This window comes from Dendropsophus ebraccatus, chromosome 7 (assembly GCF_027789765.1).
Source record: "Dendropsophus ebraccatus isolate aDenEbr1 chromosome 7, aDenEbr1.pat, whole genome shotgun sequence".
NCBI classification, from domain to species: Eukaryota; Metazoa; Chordata; class Amphibia; order Anura; family Hylidae; genus Dendropsophus; species Dendropsophus ebraccatus.
In genome coordinates, this window is record NC_091460.1 from 92,440,780 (window position 1) to 92,459,130 (window position 18,351).

General features: G+C 46.4%; 1 protein-coding gene across 2 annotated transcripts in view; it reads right to left on the reverse strand.

Annotated features, from left to right (window-relative positions):
* Window positions 1-18,351, reverse strand: part of ADGRL3 (adhesion G protein-coupled receptor L3) — a 643,814-nt gene that overhangs the window by 223,224 nt on the left and 402,239 nt on the right. For both annotated transcript variants that reach the window (XM_069977905.1, XM_069977904.1), the window contains exon 7: window positions 16,268-16,333. In XM_069977905.1, coding sequence (XP_069834006.1) covers window positions 16,268-16,333 — 66 coding nt within the window. The remainder of the gene's footprint in view (window positions 1-16,267; window positions 16,334-18,351) is intronic.

An 18,351-nucleotide genomic window follows, 5' to 3' on the forward strand; every position in this document is an offset into this window, starting at 1 on the left:
GGCTTATTTTTAGAGGGGGAATTATGAAGTATACCAGAGCATGGTTCCTGTGGCTGGGCTGAGGATGGCACCTGTCTACAAGCAGTTTATTGTCTATTCTAGGAGGTAACATGTTTTATGTTCAACTGTTATTTGTATTTCTCTGTACCCTGTAACTGGCAGGCAGAGAATGGGTTACATGCTTTACACTGCACACACCACACAACAGCGACACCTACTGTCCCTAGTGGGAACTGCTCTAGGTAGTGTAGAGATAGTGTATTAATCCCATAGGAAGTTGCTAGAAGGGGGAGGAGCAGTCTCCTCACAAGACCTAGCTGTGACAGGAAGTGGTGTTCAGTCCAGTGTAGTTCAGTCAGTGTGCAGACTGGCAAGTCAGAGCTCAGTGCTCAGTGTGTACAGCCACTATACAGTGCAGCTAGTGGTTTTTCTTGTAACGCCCGGAGTAGTGGATCCACTGGACCGGCACCAGCGATGGCACGAACCTCACCAGGGAGCGGAGTCTAAGGGGCCGCTGGTTTTCACCAGAGCCCGCCGCAAGGCGGGATGGACTTGCTGCGGCAGGCGACCCCCAGGTCGCTACCCCTGGCTTGGTTGCTGGTGTCGGCAGGCGAGGCGTGGCAGGAGATGGCACAGGCAATAGTCTGCAGATGAGAGAGCACGGGACAGGCTGGACACGGGAACAGGTGGAGTGACAGGGGAACAGGAACCAGGAACAGGGACTTGGGACCAGGTAACGGACAGGACTCAGGAACAGGGACTTGGGACAAGGTGACGGACAGGACACAGGAACAACAGGGAGCTGGGCCAAACGCTATGGGAAGCATGTAGAGGCTCCAACACAGGGAACAGGGCAAGCTGGGATTTATAGGGGAGTGATTAGGTGCAACTACCAATTAGGAGCGCACTGCCCCTTTAAATCTGAGACAGCCGGCGCGCGCGCGCCCTAGGAGGCGGGGACGCGCGCGCCGGCCGGCACAGCGGGAGACAGGAGCGGGGCGAGGTGAGGCGCCCCCCGGGGCCGAGGTGATAGCAGCGCCGGGTCCCCGACTATGGACACCGGCTGCTGCATGGGGCAGGAAGCGGTCGCGGCGGCGGCCCGGAACGCGGGACGCCGCCGCGGCTGTGACAGTACCCCCCCCCCTTTGGCCTCCCCCTCTTTCTTGCCGGCAGATGGCACAGGAAGCCACAAAGTCTTTGACATCTTGAAACAAACTGGACCACCAGTAGTGGCGAGAGATCCGTTGGCCGGTCTTACGGACTCCAGGGTGCCCGGCCTCCAACGAGGAATGACCCCACTTCAAAATACCTCTTCGAAGCGCAGGATGAACATGAGTCTTTCCGGGGGGTACTCTCCGAAGCGAGGAGGTGACGACTGGTGCTAGGCGTTCAGGCGGTAAAACATGGCAAGGAACTGTGGGTCTGTGGACGAGGACCTTCTGTAAGTTCTCCCGGTGGTGAGAGGACCCGACCTTAGTCTTGGGTACGGAGAGAGGGTACACCTCGGCAGAGAAGGCATCCGCCGAGTCTTGGTCTTCTGCCGGTAGGTCGGATAGAGGCTTGGCTGGGACAGGAAACGACATAGTACACTTGGTCTGAGGTGACCTGAGACACTGGTTGGAACAGTCCTGACCCCAACTGAGAATCTCCCCGGTTCTCCAGTCCAGTTGAGGGGCATGTTCTTGCAGCCACGGGAGTCCCAGGAGGACCGCGGGGGAAGAATGGGGCAGGACGTAGAAGGATATCTCTTCTTGATGTAAAGGACCCACCTGGAGGACTAAAGGTGCGGTCTGGTAGTACACACGGTCGGTAAGAATTTCGCCTGTGACCGAGGAGATAGTCAGGGGCCTGGCTAGTCGGGTCACGGGTAGCCGCCATCTTTGGACCAGTGTTGCCGCAATAAAACTGCCTGCTGACCCAGAATCGAGGAAGGCAGTAGTCTGATGATTTCGTCCTGAGAGAGTCCGGATGGAAACTGGCATAGACAGACTTGGAATGGTGGCATTCACACCTAGGGACACCTGTCCCACCGGACCTAGGTGCGAGCATTTTCCGGATGTTTGGGGACGTAGGGGACATCCCAGCCGGAAGTGATCGGAACCACCGCAATAGAGACAGAGATTCTGCTCCAGGCGCCGGATTCTTTCATCAGGCGTCAGGTGAGCCCGTTCCACCTGCATAGGAATCTCAGGAGAGGGTTGGGACATCGAAAGGTCAGGATTCTGGAAAACCGGCGCCAGCTGGGGATGGCGACGGGAACGGGTTAGTAAATGTTCATGCCGAACCTCCTCCTCCCTCTCCGAAAAACGAGTATCAACTCGGGTGGCCAGTAGAATGAGTTCGTTCAGGGAGGTAGGCAGGTCTCGGGCAGCGAGCACGTCTCTCACACGACTAGACAGGCCCTTCTTGAAGGTGGCCAATAGGGCGGCCTCGTTCCAGTCCAATTCGGCTGCCAGGGTGCGGAACTGGATGGCGTAGTCACCAACAGAGGAGCTGCCTTGAGAGAGGTTGAGGAGAGCAGTCTCGGCTGAAGAAGCACGGGCAGGTTCCTCAAAGACGGAGCGAAACTCGAATAGGAAGGCCCGGAGATTGGCAGCAACTGGATCATCACGGTCCCACAGTGGCGTGGCCCAGGCCAGGGCTCTACCTTCTAATAGGCTGATGATGAAAGCCACTTTAGAGCGCTCGGTGGAAAACTGACTACTCAAAAGTTCAATGTGCATGGTGCACTGAGTCAAGAATCCTCTGCACAACTTAGAGTCCCCAGAGTACTTGCTTGGGAGGGCCAGTCGGAGTGAAGAAGAAGCGTCAGGAGTTGGTGTGCGCTGGGCAGTAGTCTGCTGCTGTAAGGCGGCAGTGAGTTGCTGGATCTGCTGTGACTGTTTCTGGATTTGTTGCGCCTGCTGAGTGACCACTCTGGCGACGTCACGGAGATCGGGCACCTCGCCGGGATCCATGGTTGGAGCCTACTGTAACGCCCGGAGTAGTGGATCCACTGGACCGGCACCAGCGATGGCACGAACCTCACCAGGGAGCGGAGTCTAAGGGGCCGCTGGTTTTCACCAGAGCCCGCCGCAAGGCGGGATGGACTTGCTGCGGCAGGCGACCCCCAGGTCGCTACCCCTGGCTTGGTTGCTGGTGTCGGCAGGCGAGGCGTGGCAGGAGATGGCACAGGCAATAGTCTGCAGATGAGAGAGCACGGGACAGGCTGGACACGGGAACAGGTGGAGTGACAGGGGAACAGGAACCAGGAACAGGGACTTGGGACCAGGTAACGGACAGGACTCAGGAACAGGGACTTGGGACAAGGTGACGGACAGGACACAGGAACAACAGGGAGCTGGGCCAAACGCTATGGGAAGCATGTAGAGGCTCCAACACAGGGAACAGGGCAAGCTGGGATTTATAGGGGAGTGATTAGGTGCAACTACCAATTAGGAGCGCACTGCCCCTTTAAATCTGAGACAGCCGGCGCGCGCGCGCCCGAGGAGGCGGGGACGCGCGCGCCGGCCGGCACAGCGGGAGACAGGAGCGTGGAGAGGTGAGGCGCCCCCCGGGGCCGAGGTGATAGCAGCGCCGGGTCCCCGACTATGGACACCGGCTGCTGCATGGGGCAGGAAGCGGTCGCGGCGGCGGCCCGGAACGCGGGACGCCGCCGCGGCTGTGACAGTTCTGCAAGCAGGCCAGCCAAGCCTGCCTGTTACTAAAGAAGGGGAAGGAGATAAAGGAGGAGAGACTGAACCAGAGGAGAGTTCTTCAGGAGTATTTACAGAGATACAAGGTATTTCTCTAGTGGGAATCCCAAGGGCAGAACCCCTAAGCAAAAGGACTTGAGCATACTGGGTAGCAGAGATAACTGAGGCCTCTGTACCCATCTTCCTGAAATTCGGGGGGTAAGATTGACTAGGACCCCTGGATACCTCCTGGGACCCAAAAAGTTGTGGCCTAAGGCCCGGCCCAGTAACGGAAGCAGGAAGCTCCCTAGCAGACTGAGAAGGATAACAGACTCAAGCACCATTGGGGGAAGAGATCCACAGGGTCACAGCACCCATCAGCGTCCCACACGTACTGGCAGACCAGGACCTGAGGCAGGTCGTCCCTCTACCACCACCAGGCTCTCACAAGTACAGTAACCCAGTCAAAGCCGCCAGTAGTCACCGCTGTGTACCAAAGGACTGTATAACATCTGCAAGACTAACAGTAAAGGAGTTGTTGTTACACTGCCTCCCTCCTTGTCTCCCTGTTGTCTGGTCCACCTGCACCACACCACCATCAAGGGCCATATTACCAGGCAGCAGTATTTTGGGGTTGGCCCCGGGGGAACTACAGGTCCACACCACCGACCACCGCTGCAGCAGCCACAGAAGAGAGAGTGATACCCGGGAAGCGCCAGAGAGTCCCCCTGTACCTGCAGAAGCCCTCGTGCCCACCTGTGACCGTGACAAGTTCCAGCCATCCTGCAGGTATAGCACACTCTCCCCCTGCAGCCCTCAGTGCATCCCCTCACAGAGGAGCTCAGCCACACACTCAGGAGAGACTACCATCACCATCATCCTCTCCTCACTCTCCTCACTCTCTTCCCATTACCCCGGCTCGCTGCAGAAGCACTGCTGTAAAGTATGAGAGATGGTTGTACTGGTGGTGGTAATGACTGTACTACTACTGTATATGCACTCCAGCAGTCTTATACAGTACTGTACTGTATGTGAAGCCTCACCAGTGCTAAACTTACCACGTACAATCCAGCGTCCACGCTCGCAAAAACGTTTAGATACCGAGTACAGTGGTACCTAGGTTTAAGAGTAACTTGGTTTAACCCTTAGAGGACCGGGTCAATTTCAATTTTTGCGTTTTCATTTCTTCCTCCTTGTGCTTAAAAGGCCATAGCACTTGCATTTTTTCACCTAGAGACCCATATGAGCCCTTATTTTTTGCGCCACTAATTGTATTTTGCAATGACAGGTTGAATTCTTTCATAAAATACACTGCGAAACCAGAAAAAAATTTAAAGTGTGGTGAAATTGAAAAAAAAAATGCATTTCTTTTATTTAGGGTTTTTTCGTTTTTACGCTGTTCGCCATGGGGTAAAACTGACTTGTTATATATGTTCCTCAAGTCGTTATGATTACAACAATATGTAACATGTAAAACTTTTATTGTATCTGATGGCCTGTAAAAAATTCAAACCATTGTTAACAAATATATGTTCCTAAAAATCGCTCCATTCCCATGCTTATAGCGCTTTTATCCTTTGGTCTATGGGGCTGTGTCAGGTGTCATTTTTTGTGCCATGATGTGTTCTTTCTATCGGTACTTTGACTGCACATATGCGACTTTTTGATCACTTTTTATTACAATTTTTCTGGATTTGATGCGACCAAAAATGCCTAATTTTGCACTTTGGGATTTTTTTGCGCTTATGCCATTTATATTTTGGGCGATTACGCACACGGCGATACACAACATGTTTATTTATTTCTTTTTATTTATAACATGGGAAAAGGGGTGATTCAAACTTTTATTAGGGGAGGTTTTTTTTTTATTGATAACAACTTTTTTATTTGTACTTTTACACTTATACTAGAAGCCCCCCTAGGGGACTTCTAGTGTAAGTGCACTGATCTCTCATACAGATCTATGCTGCATAGATATGTAGCATAGATCGATGAGATAGGCACATCAATTGCTTCTGGCTGCTGCAGCCGGAAGCAATCGAGTGCCGAGCCGGGATCAGTGCCATTACGGCGCTGACCCCGGACGGGGTAAGATGTGTGGATCGCTCCTTCGGGACAACGTCCCGGAAGAGCGATCCTCCCCACTAGACACCAGGGAACGGCTGCATCAAGTAATCGGATGCAGCTGTCAACTTTGACAGCTGCATCCGATTACTGTATTAGCGGGCACGGGGATCGGACCGTGCCTGCTAATAGCCGCAGTCCCGGGCTACAAGCGGCACCTGGGACCATGACGGTTCAGAGTGTGGTCGCCGCGCGGCCCCGCTCTGAACACATGGAGGCGGCCCTGGACCTACGGGTACGTCCAGTGCCGCCTAAGGGTTAAAGGGGAACTCCAGTTAAGAAAAACTTGTTTTCTATTAAAAAGAATATTAAAAGTTAAATATATGTGTCTATACAATGTAATGCTGGGTTCACACTACGTATATTTCAGTCAGTATTGTGGTCCTCATATTGCAACCAAAACCAGGAGTGAATTAAAAACACAGAAAGGATCTGTTAACACAATGTTGAAATTGAGTGGATGGCAGCCATATAACAGTAAATAACTGCCATTATTTCAATACAACAGCCGTTGTTCTAAAATAACAGCAAATATTTGCCATTAAATGGCGGCCATCCACTCAATTTCAAAATTGTGTGAACAGAGCCTTTCTGTGTTTTTAATCCACTCCTGGTTTTGATTGCAATATGAGGACCACAATACTGGCTGAAATATACGTAGTGTGAACCCAGCCCCATACTGTATCTGTACGGTTCTGCCACACTGGTAGCTGATAGAAATCCAGGAAGTGAAAAAAATGGCCCCTGTGCAAATCCACATTGTCTCCTGCTTCCACTGCTCCCCCCCCCCCATTAGGAGACAAATCTTCCACGCCTCTGTCTCACATTGTGTGTGTTTGCTGAGATCAGGCAGATGATGCAGACAGGGGGAAGGGCGTGATGTCCCAGGAGGCTTGGCTGGATCCACCAATCCCCTGAGTGATTCACCATCTCTGACCAGCCACAAATAGGTGTTGCACTGATTTCTCTAATTGTGTACAAATGTGCAGTGAAATTAGGGCTGTGTTCACACATTTGGAGTGTCATTGCAGTAATGCAACCTATTCACAAAAATGATGCAGTAACACGAGTAAATGATGCTAAATGGCAGAGAGCATCAGAGCCTTATTGTGGGGCTCAACTTCAAAGATAAAAGATGCTTGATCATAATATGTGCGTGGAAATGAAAAGAAAAAAAAAATCAAAAATTTATTTACTTTATTCCCATATCAGCATTACAGGCAGAGAATACAGTGTGCTGTGTGGTGTTACAGGTAGAGAATACAGTGTGCTGTGTGGTGTTACAGGTAGAGAATACAGTGTGCTGTGTGGTGTTACAGGTAGAGAATACAGCGTGCTGTGTGGTGTTACAGATAGAGAATACAGTGTGCTGCGTGGTGTTACAGGTAGAGAATACAGCGTGCTGTGTGGGTGGGTGGGACCACAATGAAATCATAAATTACTGCAAATAATTCGGTAACACAATGAAACTGCAATGTGTGAACACAGCCTAGATGTTCTGCAATAGATTTGGGTGGGGAATAGGTAGGGTGGGGGACTGTGATGAACAGCTGAAGGAAAGCATTGCATTCTGGAACCTGTAGTACTGTGTACAACTGATAAACCAGTAAGTGCAGAAACACAAAACAGAACAAACCCCCCCAAAACAAATGGATTTTTGGTAGTTTCAAAAATGGAATAGATAGGTAAGTAATGCTTTATGCTTCTGCAGAAGTTTCATTTTTTTTTTTTTACCTCTACCTGGAGTTCCCCTTTAAGAGTATTTTGCAAGAAGAGCTCACAGTTTTTCAAAATTGTAACTTGGTTTAAGAGTATTGCTTTGGCTTAAGAGGTCCCAGTACTGGGTGGGAGGGGGAGCGAGGGAGGGGCATGGTCTACAGCTCTGTACCGTGACCCAGGAAGTCTCCCTCACCTTCCAAATCATGGCAGGTCCACTTCCTTCCTACTTCATGCTCCCTGCAGTCTCTGTCAGCCCTTGTGATTCCCATAATCTCCATTCTTTAATATGCCTGCACTTACACTCAGCTATGCACACTGCTGATATAATGTGCCTGATCTCACACTCAGCTATAAATACTGCTGGTATAATGTGCCTGCACTTAAACTGAGCCATTCACACTACTGCATAGAGAAGTTTCTGTCACTGTCCTCCTGCACAGATCTGTGATTCTCACTTCCTGATTGGTCCATGCTGAACACACACCCCTTCCCCATTGCTATCATGTTACCACACAGACCTCTGACAGCAGCCCTGCTTCTCTATTCTAGCCTATTGTACTACGCTACTGCATTATGGGGATCTGCAGTTCCATCCTGTATCTACAAACTGCTGCTGTTTTTTCAGGTTTATGCTCTTATTATACATTATAAACCGCATGCTGATTGCTATACTGTACAGTAACTTATAATATGACATTCAGCTGTTTCTCATTGTTTGTTTAATCTGTTTTACATGTTATTCCGAATAAAAAAATCATTATTTTTGGGGTGTGGAACCAATTGTCTGCATTTCAGGGATCTCTTATGTGAAAATTTGTTTTGGTTTAAGAGTGAATTTGTATTGCAGCATGGTCTCAGAACGAATTATGCTCGTAATCCATGGCACTACTGTACTTCAATACTGGGTGCCTGAAAAGTGTTTGAGAACCAAAGCAAACTTTCCTTCAAAATAGAATTTAAGTTCCAAGCAGTTTGAGAACCGAGGTACCACTGTATTTCCTATAGGAGGATAGTATAACACCTTTCCTTATATCTCCTACAGCAGTCATGTCAAACTCTGGCCTGCAGGCCAAATCTGTCCCTTGGTGCCATTATTTTTGGCCTGCTATGCTTTTCCATTGCTGTGTTAAATTTGGCCCACCTGACGTTGCAGCAAGTTATAATATGGGTGGTCCGTAGAGCTGCTTGGACCACCCATATTATAATCTTGTTTTTAGCCTCTTTAGTATCTCAGTAGTGCCCCAACGCTAGCAATGTGGTGAAGTCATTGCGCGCATCCTCCAACGGGCGCCTTCTGCAGCCACTGGAGCCGCCGGAAGGGTGAGTCCAAGCTAAGGGGGCAGTCATGAACTACTACAGTAGGGGCTGGCTTCTATTTTAGAGGCTATTCTTGAGGACTGGCTTCTACATAAGAGACTGTTGGGAAGGGCTGGCTACCATATAAGCCTATTAGAGAGGGCTGACTACTATAAAAAAAAATATTGGGGTGGGCTGGCTACTATATGAGAGACTATTTTAGGGATTGGCTTCTATATAAGATACAATTAGGGAGGGCTGGCTTCTACATAAGAGACTATTGGGTAGGGCTGGCTTCTACTATATAAGGCAATTGGAGAGTGCTGGCTACTATATAAGAGACTATTTTAGGGACTGGCTTCTATATAAGACATTATCGGGAGGGCTGGCTACTATATGGGTCACTATTGGGAAGGCTGGCTACTATGTAGGTCTCTAAAAGTAGGCCTGGCTAGTATGTGGGGCACTTTTTTTTGGGGGGGGGGGCTACTACATGGGGCACAATTATGGGATTACCTACTGCTTGAGGGATATAATGGGTAACTTTCATGTCGGGAAAATTACTTTAGGATAGGCAGTGCCAGGGACGCCGTATGCTGCTCTGACAGTGCCAGAAATGTTGCATTCAATCTTCTTTAAATGTCATGGTTGGCCAGCGACTTTGTCCAATTTTTTAATTTTGGCCCACTGTGTATTTGAGTTTGACACCCCTGTTTTAGAGGGAGGAAAGTATAACACCTTTCCTTATATCTTCCACAGGAAGGGGAGTGTAATATCTTTCCTTATATCTCCTATTCCTTCTTGGCTTTCCTCAGTAGAAAATCTGTTTAACTTCTGGAAAATGTGTTAAAGACAAATGAGAAAACTGTATGGATATTAAACATATTATCCCTCATTTACTTTTCCTAACTTGGGTAACTATGTGAACCCTTTCCTTTATGTTTTTGAAGCTGTAGTATGTAACTAGGTTACATTGACTTTTGGATTTGATCACAGTTCGCACATAATTTGATCCCATCTTCTCCCCAGTTATTTTATACAATAAACAGATATATGAAACATGATGAAAAAAACACTCATTTGTTTGAAGTGACCTTGGCAGTGGCAGGGAGTTACAGGGAATGCATCATTTGTAAAACACCTTCCAATCATATAGTTATCCTTTGGGGGTCCCAGCATTTGGACTCTCAACAATCACCTAGTTATCCTGTGGGGGTCTCAGCAGTCAGACTCTTGCCAGTCACTTAGTTATCCTGTGGGGGTCCTAGCAATTAGACTCTTGCCAATAACCTATTTATATTGTGGGGGTTCCAGAAGTTGGACTCTTGCCAATCAACTAGTTATACTTTGAAAAGCAATACCGCTTTAACATCAGTAATATTGTCAGCCTGTCAAATGAATTTAGGAGGTCCTCCTACTGTATACTAAAGGGACATGCAGACAACAAAAGGTTTAACTATTTTTATTCTGAAACCTGCATCAGCTATTGGAGTACTGCACAACACTGTACAGGATCGAGACCAGTGTCCAGCTGAAGTACCTAGGGCCTACCAATGAAAAAACTGATCCTGCAGCAGTCAATGAAGAATCAGTGAAAAGTAACAGGCGGGACCAGTCTCATGCTGGATTGATCTGTTAGGGTATGTTCACACTGAGTAAAAGCAGTGGAATTCTGCAGCAGTGTCCCCATGGCGGAATCTGCCTGCCTCAGTGTGTCAGTGATACCACACACACCTCCGCTCTCCGCAAGGCATCCCACCTGGTAGTTAGCTCCCCCCTCCCACTAAGTATTATCCATAAATGTAGTAGGCATGCCCTCTGTCAGTCCCCTTCCCCCATTTGGGTGCCCCTCTATGTAGTAAAAAAAAAAATCCATACTCTACTCTGGGTTTGGGAAAGCTGGGTGCTTTCTCCTTGAAAACAGAGTAATGTTCAATGCTGGTCCTAATAGCTTGTCTATAAATGTATTGACCCTACAGGTTTCTAGTGAACAAAGATGTCCTAGATTATTATAGAAAGAAAGCACCTAGCTTTCCCAAGCACCTGATTTACGTATGCATTGGAATAATATTGGTAGCAGACCGTGCCATTTCCTACAGAAAGCTAGAAGTTCTCTACCCATAGAACGTAATCCTCCACTCCAAGAAACACAGGTGTATCAAGAGCAGGTCAAACACAGGAGCACAGTGAGGCATGAAACTAATAAAATTTTATTTTAAGACTCATAAAGCAAGCAGTATGCATTTTAAAGCTAAACCAGCTTCTTCCTCAGGTACATAAGGAATTAACAGGTATAATGAATATTATACCTGTTAAGCGGAAATGACATAAAAAAAAGAAACAAAAAATTGCAGTCAATTTAAAGAGACAGTACCATGAAATGCATGAGACAACACAAATGGCATAAATCGGCGGACAATTTAAAGAGACAGAACTATAAATGACGCAAGCAACAAAAAATAAAAAAACAACAATCATATGAATCAATCGGATAGGTGAAACATCAATAAAGTACCATAAATTGCAACAAAATGTATTAGCAGCACAGATTATCAGCAGAAAAGACATCTTGCAGAACGGTGGAGCTATTTGATGCTTTCAATGGTATCATTTTGACCATTTGGAACTTAAAGAGGTCCGTTTTTCGGACCGCGGCCCGGTTCCCGTGCATGGCGCCGTTCTATGCACCGGAACCGGCCGGTGCTCAAGCACTGGAGGCTGGCCAGGCAGCCCCCAGTGGGAGGGAATTCCCTCCCCTGTATGACGCGGCACCCTTAGAATGAATGGAGCCGCGTCATACAGGGGAGGGAATTCCCTCCCATTGGGGGCGGCCCGGCCTACCTCCCGGCATCGGCTTCCCCGTGACTGTGCCGTTCGATCCGTGGGTTCAGCTTATGGTGGTACATCCTCTTTAAGTGTTGAGCCTGAAGATATTCTGCTGCTATTCTGTGCTGTTAATATGTTCTGTTGAAATTTATTCTGCTATATTTATGTTTCCCTTTCCTATTGATTTATTTAATTGTTGCTTTTTATAATCATGTTGATTGTGTCATTTATGCACTTAAAGGAGAAGTCCGGCCAAAATAATTTTTTTATATTTTATTACTTATGGAAAGTTATACAATTTTCTTACGTACATTAATTATGGGAAATGCTCATATACTGCTATTTCCCTTAATTTAGTGTATCAGGAAGTGTTAGAATTATCTCTGAAGCAGTGACGTCACGACGAAAGGTGTAATTCCTATGGAGTGTCCAGCAGGGGGCGCTCTATATATAGAAGTCAATGAGTACCATTGACTTCTATATATAGTGCGCCCCTGCTGGACACTCCATAGGAATTACAGTGTATGTAATGTAATGTTATGCACTGTACTTTTGTGACTTCATGAATACATTTATGGAATACTTTGGGGAGCAAGTTTCCTTGCTCCCCAAAGTATCCCATAAATGTATTCAGTGAATACATTTGCTGGGCACCGAGCAGGGAGGGAGAGAGGTGCTATCTACCTCCCCCCTCCCTCCCTGCTCCGCTGCCACCGTCGTTCACACAGGGGCTGCTTTTCATGCCCCCGCCGCTCCCCCTCCTCCTCCCAGCTTCAAACTTACTATTGCGCCGGTGAATCCCCGCCGCTCGCGCCGCTCCTCACTATCCAGCCGGCCGCTGACTCCCTCCCGCTCGCCCGTCCGCACGCCCCGTTCCTCACACTATCTGGCCGCCGCTCTCTGCTCTTGCATGCTGGCCGCATATGTATATGTTCCCAGCACCGAGCAAGGAGGGGGGAGGTAGATGGCACCTCTCTCCCTCCCTGCTCGGTGCCCAGCAAATGTATTTATTGAATACATTTATGGGATACTTTGGGGAGCAAGGACACTTGCTCCCCAAAGTATTCCATAAATGTATTCATGAAGTCACAAAAGTACAGTGCATAACATTACATTACATACACTGTAATTCCTATGGAGTGTCCAGCAGGGGCGCACTATATATAGAAGTCAATGGTACTCATTGACTTCTATATATAGAGCGCCCCCTGCTGGACACTCCATAGGAATTACACCTTTCGTCGTGACGTCACTGCTTCGGAGATAATTCTAACACTTCCTGATACACTAAATTAAGGGAAATAGCAGTATATGAGCATTTCCCATAATTAATGTACATTAGAAAATTGTATAACTTTCCATAAGTAATAATATATAAAAAAATAATTTTGGCCGGACTTTAACGGTACTGTGTTTTTAAATTGTCCGCCATTTTGTTATTTGTGTTGTCTTACGTATTTTATGGTACTGTCTATTTAAATTGTCCGCCACTTTTTGTTTCTTATTACTTGCTTATTATTTGTTTCTTATGTAATTTCCACTTAGTGAGTGTATAAATATTCATTATACCTGTTCATTTCTTATACACCTGAGGAAGAACTTGGTTCCGCTTTGAAACGCATATTGCTTTGTGTTTTGAAGTAAATTTTAATTAATTTCATGCTAGAAACATAGAAACATAGAAGATTGTCTGCAGAAAAAGACCACTGGGTCCATCTAGTATTTTCTTTCTTATTATCTTAGGATAGATATATGTTTATCCCAGGCGTGTTTAAATTCTGTTATTGTAGATTTACCAACCTCCTCTGCTGGAAGTTTGTTCCAGGTATCTACGACTTTTTCAGTAAAATAATATTTTCTCAAGTTGCTTCTGATCTTTTCCCAACTAATCTCTCACTGTGTCCTCTTATTCTTGAGCTCAGTTTTTACTAAAAACACTGGACACAGTATTCCAGATGTGGCCTCACCAGAGCTCTATAGAGAGGGATCACAATCTCCTTCTTCCTACTGGATATACCTCTAGCTATACACCCCAGCATACGATTTGCTTTCCCCACCACCTGGTTGCACTGGTGACTCATTTTAAGGCTGTCAGATATCACTACCCCTAAATCCTTCTCTTCTGAAGTCTTTTCCTGTCTACAAGTCTACACTGTGCTCCTGTGTGTGACCTGCTCCTGATACACCTGTGTTTCTTGGAGTGTAGGATTATGTTCTGTTACTTACCCCAGTGTGGGTTCACATGAAGGCTGCAGTCCATAGCAAACTCTCTCTATGCTGTCTAGAGAGTTGTGGTTCACCATTGCACAACACTATCAGGTGGGGAGATTTGCATATTTTTCTGTGGTTTTGGTTACCATCTTGAGATTCTGCACCAGGTAGTGCTGTCTATTTGTATTTCTCTACCCATGGCATTTTTACAATGTGTGTGTAAATTAGGTGCTTTGGAAAGTTGCGATCGCGGAGGGGAGATCACTTGTACTGAGCCGGCCGGGGAATTCCTAGCTCGTCTCCGCCCGTGTCATGATAAGATCATTCTTTGGATGGAGGAAGGAATTCGCCTGTGCATAGAATGGAGTCTATGACACGGGCGGAGACGCGCGCGCCCGCTGCAATCCGCGAGCGGGTGCGAGCTGGGATTTCCGCGACGGAGGTTCCGTCTGAACTCCTGTTGGAGAAGGTGCTGCAGAAGGTACTCGATCGGACCGTGCCCGCTAATCAGGTAATCAGATGCAGCTGTCAATGTTGACAGCTGCATCCGATTACCTTCTGCAGCACTTCTCTGGTGTCTAGTGGCGGAGATGCCCCCCCCCCCCTGGGGTGTTGTCCCGTAGAAGCGATCTCTGTATCTTCAGTCGGCCGGGGTCTCCGGGAAGATGGCGCTGATCCCGGCTCGGCACTCGTTTGTTTTTGGCTGCAGCAGCTGAAAGCAAACAAGTGCAGATCTCATTGATCTTTGCTGTATAAGTATACAGCAAAGATCTAAATGAGAGATCAGTGTGTATATACTAGAAGTCCCCCGGGGGGCTTCTAGTATAAGTGTAAAAAAAAAAAAAAAAAAAAGTGTTCTTATTAGTAAAAATCCCCCTACCCTAATAAAAGTTTGAATCACCCCCCTTTTCCCATTAAATAAATAAACATGTTTGGTATCGCCGCGTGCGTAATCACCCAAACTTTTAATTAATCACATTCCTGATCTTGCACGGTAAATAGTGTAAGCGCAAAAAAAAAAAAAAAATGCAAAATTGCGCATTTTTGGTGGCATTAAATCCAGAAAAAATGTAATAAAAAGTGATCAAAAAGTTGAATATGCGCAATCAAGGTACCGATAGAAAGAACACATCATGGCGCAAAAAATGACACCTCACACAGCCCAATAGACCAAAGGATAAAAGCGCTATAAGCCTGGGAATGAAGCGGTTTTAAGTGACATATATTTGTTAACAATGGTTTGGGTTTTTTACAAGCCATCAGATAAAAGAAAAGTTATACATGTTATATATCGTTGTAATCGTAACGACTTGAGGAACATGAGTAACAAGTCAGTTTTACCCCAGGGCAAATGGTGTAAAAACAAATACCCCCCAAATAAAAGAAATGCGTTTTTTTTTTGTTCAATTTCACCACACATTGAATTTTTTCCTGGTATTGCAGTGTACTTTATGCAAAGATTCAGCCTGTCATTGCAAAGTATAATTAGTGACGGAAAAAATAAGGGCTCATGTGGGTTTCTAGGTGGAAAAATGCAAGTGCTATGGCCTTTCAAACACAAGGAGGAAAAAACGAAAATGCAAAAACGAAAATTGGCTCCGTCCTTAAAGTGTCACTGTTGTTAAAATTATTTTCGCAGAAATCAATAGTCCAGGCGATTTTAAGAAACTTTGTAATTGGGTTTATTAGCCAAATATGCCATTATCTGCATGTAAAAAGCCTTTTCCCAGGTCCCCCCTCCTCTCCTTTCTGCTGTCCACTCCTCAGAATCACAAAATCTCGACAGTTTTTTCATCTCTTTCATCAGTCGGATCCTGTCTGGTCTATGAAGAGGGGAGGGGGGAGGGGGAAGGAGTGAGATTAGTGGGCAGCAGAGAGCTGAGAACAAAGGATTGCTCAGTGGGGGAGCTATTCAGAGCCCTAATTAGTGGTCAGATAGCTCCATGGTGCCTGTCAGAAGAGAGCCCTGGATGTGAATGTAAATTAGCTCTTTGTTGTCCTGTTTTTGCTGCCTTTTACTTTCTCTCTCCATAGGAAAACCATGAAGACAGGGGGGAGAGCTTCAAACTGCTTTTTCATGATAGAAATGCATTTTTCGGCTAATAAACCCAATTACAAAGTTTCTTAAAATCGCCTGGACTATTTATTTCTGCAATAAAAATTTTACCGACAGTGACACTTTAAGAGATTAAGCCCCCAAATGACTGTATCCACAAATTGTCTTACATGGTAGTAGGGGCACAGCACAGGGAGATAAGCTTCAAATGAGAAACCCCAGGTGCAGTAAAGCCTAGCTATACCTCTGCAGCCAGGCATAGTGGGGCAGATGTACTAAAGCTATTTAAAACACTCTAAATTACAAACCTGCAACATAAAAACTATAAGCAAATGTTACCAGATTTAAACCCAGGACTTACCTCGAGACGAGGATCTATCAATGTTGGAATCAATATGATTAGAGGGGACATTGTATGGTATGTGACCTGATGGGGAAAAAAAAGAAGCAGTTATAAATAAAGTCCTGATGCATATACAGTTGAATATGTGAAAGTATGTCTAGAAAAAGTAGACAAATTTATACCACCCAATGCACAAGTCTTTTATTGGTGTAAATGTAAAATGGATCGCTATACATTATTAATAATGACCCTTTAATGACCCAGTGGATTTTGGTCTTAACCTCTTAAGGACCCATGACGTACCGGTACATCATGGATCACTGTCACTTAAGGACCCATGACGTACCGCTACGCGGGTCCTTTAAGGGGGCGCCGCAAACCGGCCGCATGCGATCGAGAGAGATGGCCTGCAGAAATACACTGCAGGCCATCTCTCCCTGTCGGCATGGGGGATTGTTAACCCCCCCCCCCATGCCGACGATCGCCGCTATTGGCTTATCAGTTCAGATCAGCCAATAGCGGCGATCGGAACCTTTCCGGGCCATCGGTGACCCGATGACCCGGACAAAATGGCGGTCGGTGCTGTCCGAGGACGGCACCGACCGCCATTACTGTAAAAAGTAATGGTGGTCACGGTGCCACTGGCCCGATCGCCGTGAACGGCCGGCCGGTACCGGCCGGTCGTTTACGGCGATCAAAGTCCCCAAAAGTTATAAAGACCTGCTCCGGACCCCTCAGCTACCTAGCTGAGGGGTCCGGAGCAGGTATTTGTACATTACTCACCTGTCCCGGGGTCCTGATCGGCGTCTTCCGGGTTCGCGGCATCCTCGTCTTCTGCCAATTTTTATTTTTGCATTTTCGTTTTTTTTCCTGCTCGCCTTCTAATTTTTCCATCTATAGAGCCATGTAAGGGCTTGTTTTTTTCAGGAATAATTGTACTTTGTAATTTCAATCTACTATAAAATTTTTGACAAAACCCCCAAAACATTACTTTACATTATGGGGTAAAATTGAGAAAAAAAAAAGCAACTTACAAAATCGTGGGGGGTTTCCGTGTGACTATTATAACAGTTTTTTTTTTTCACGTATGTAGCTGCATGGGGTCATTTTTTGCATCATGATCCCCATCATTAACCCTTTGATGACCCAGAACATATACGAAGGGGAGTTCAGAGGGGGGTCAAGCTGTGACCCCCCTCTGAACTGTATGGCTCCTGTGCCCGGCTAAAAAGCCATTTAAATTCAGCTGTCAAAACTGACAGCTGCATTTAAATGGCTTTTAATTCTAACCCAAGGTGGTCTAGTGGAGGGGCAAATCCTGTTTTTGCCCAGGCCTCGGCGCTGTGATAACGCTGATCCCAGCTCAGTGCTCTATTACAATGGGCTCCAGCAGCCCATAGTAATTGAGCACTGATCTCATTCATGAGTGCAGAACATATGTATGGTATTATAGAAGTATTTTATATGTTATATATATATTTATTATACAAGTCCCCTGGGGTGGGCTACTTAAAAAAAAACAACCTTTTCATCAATATAAAATCCCATTCCCATAATACAAGTTTAAATCACCCCCCTACCTCACACAGCTCCAAACACCAAAAAATAAAAGCATTATGAGGATGGTAAAAGAGCAAATTTAAGGGCATTTAAGCACTTTAAAAAGCTGTCAAAAGAAAAGAAATAAAAGTTATATAAGTTGCATCAAACGGTTATACTATATTGGTGTTGATGGGAATTTTTGATCACTTGATAATGTGACAAAAAAATCAGTAATCCTGGTGTTTTTTTCCTCTTTCGTTTTCCAATTCAGGAACAATATTGTTATACAGTGATACCTTGGTTTAAGAGTAACTTGGTTTAAGAGCATTTGGTTTAAGAGCTCAGTTTTTTAAAATTGACTTGGTTTAAGAGCATTGCTTTGGTTTAAGACCTCCCTGTACTGGGTGGGAGCGGAAGTGGGGGAGGGGCATGGTCGGCATAGTGTGGTCTACAGCACTGTACTCTGACCCAAGAAGTCTCCCTCACCTTCCAAATCATAGCAGATCCACTTCAGGCTGAGGCTTGCATCTGGGGACAGGAGTGTGGAGGTAATCTCTCCA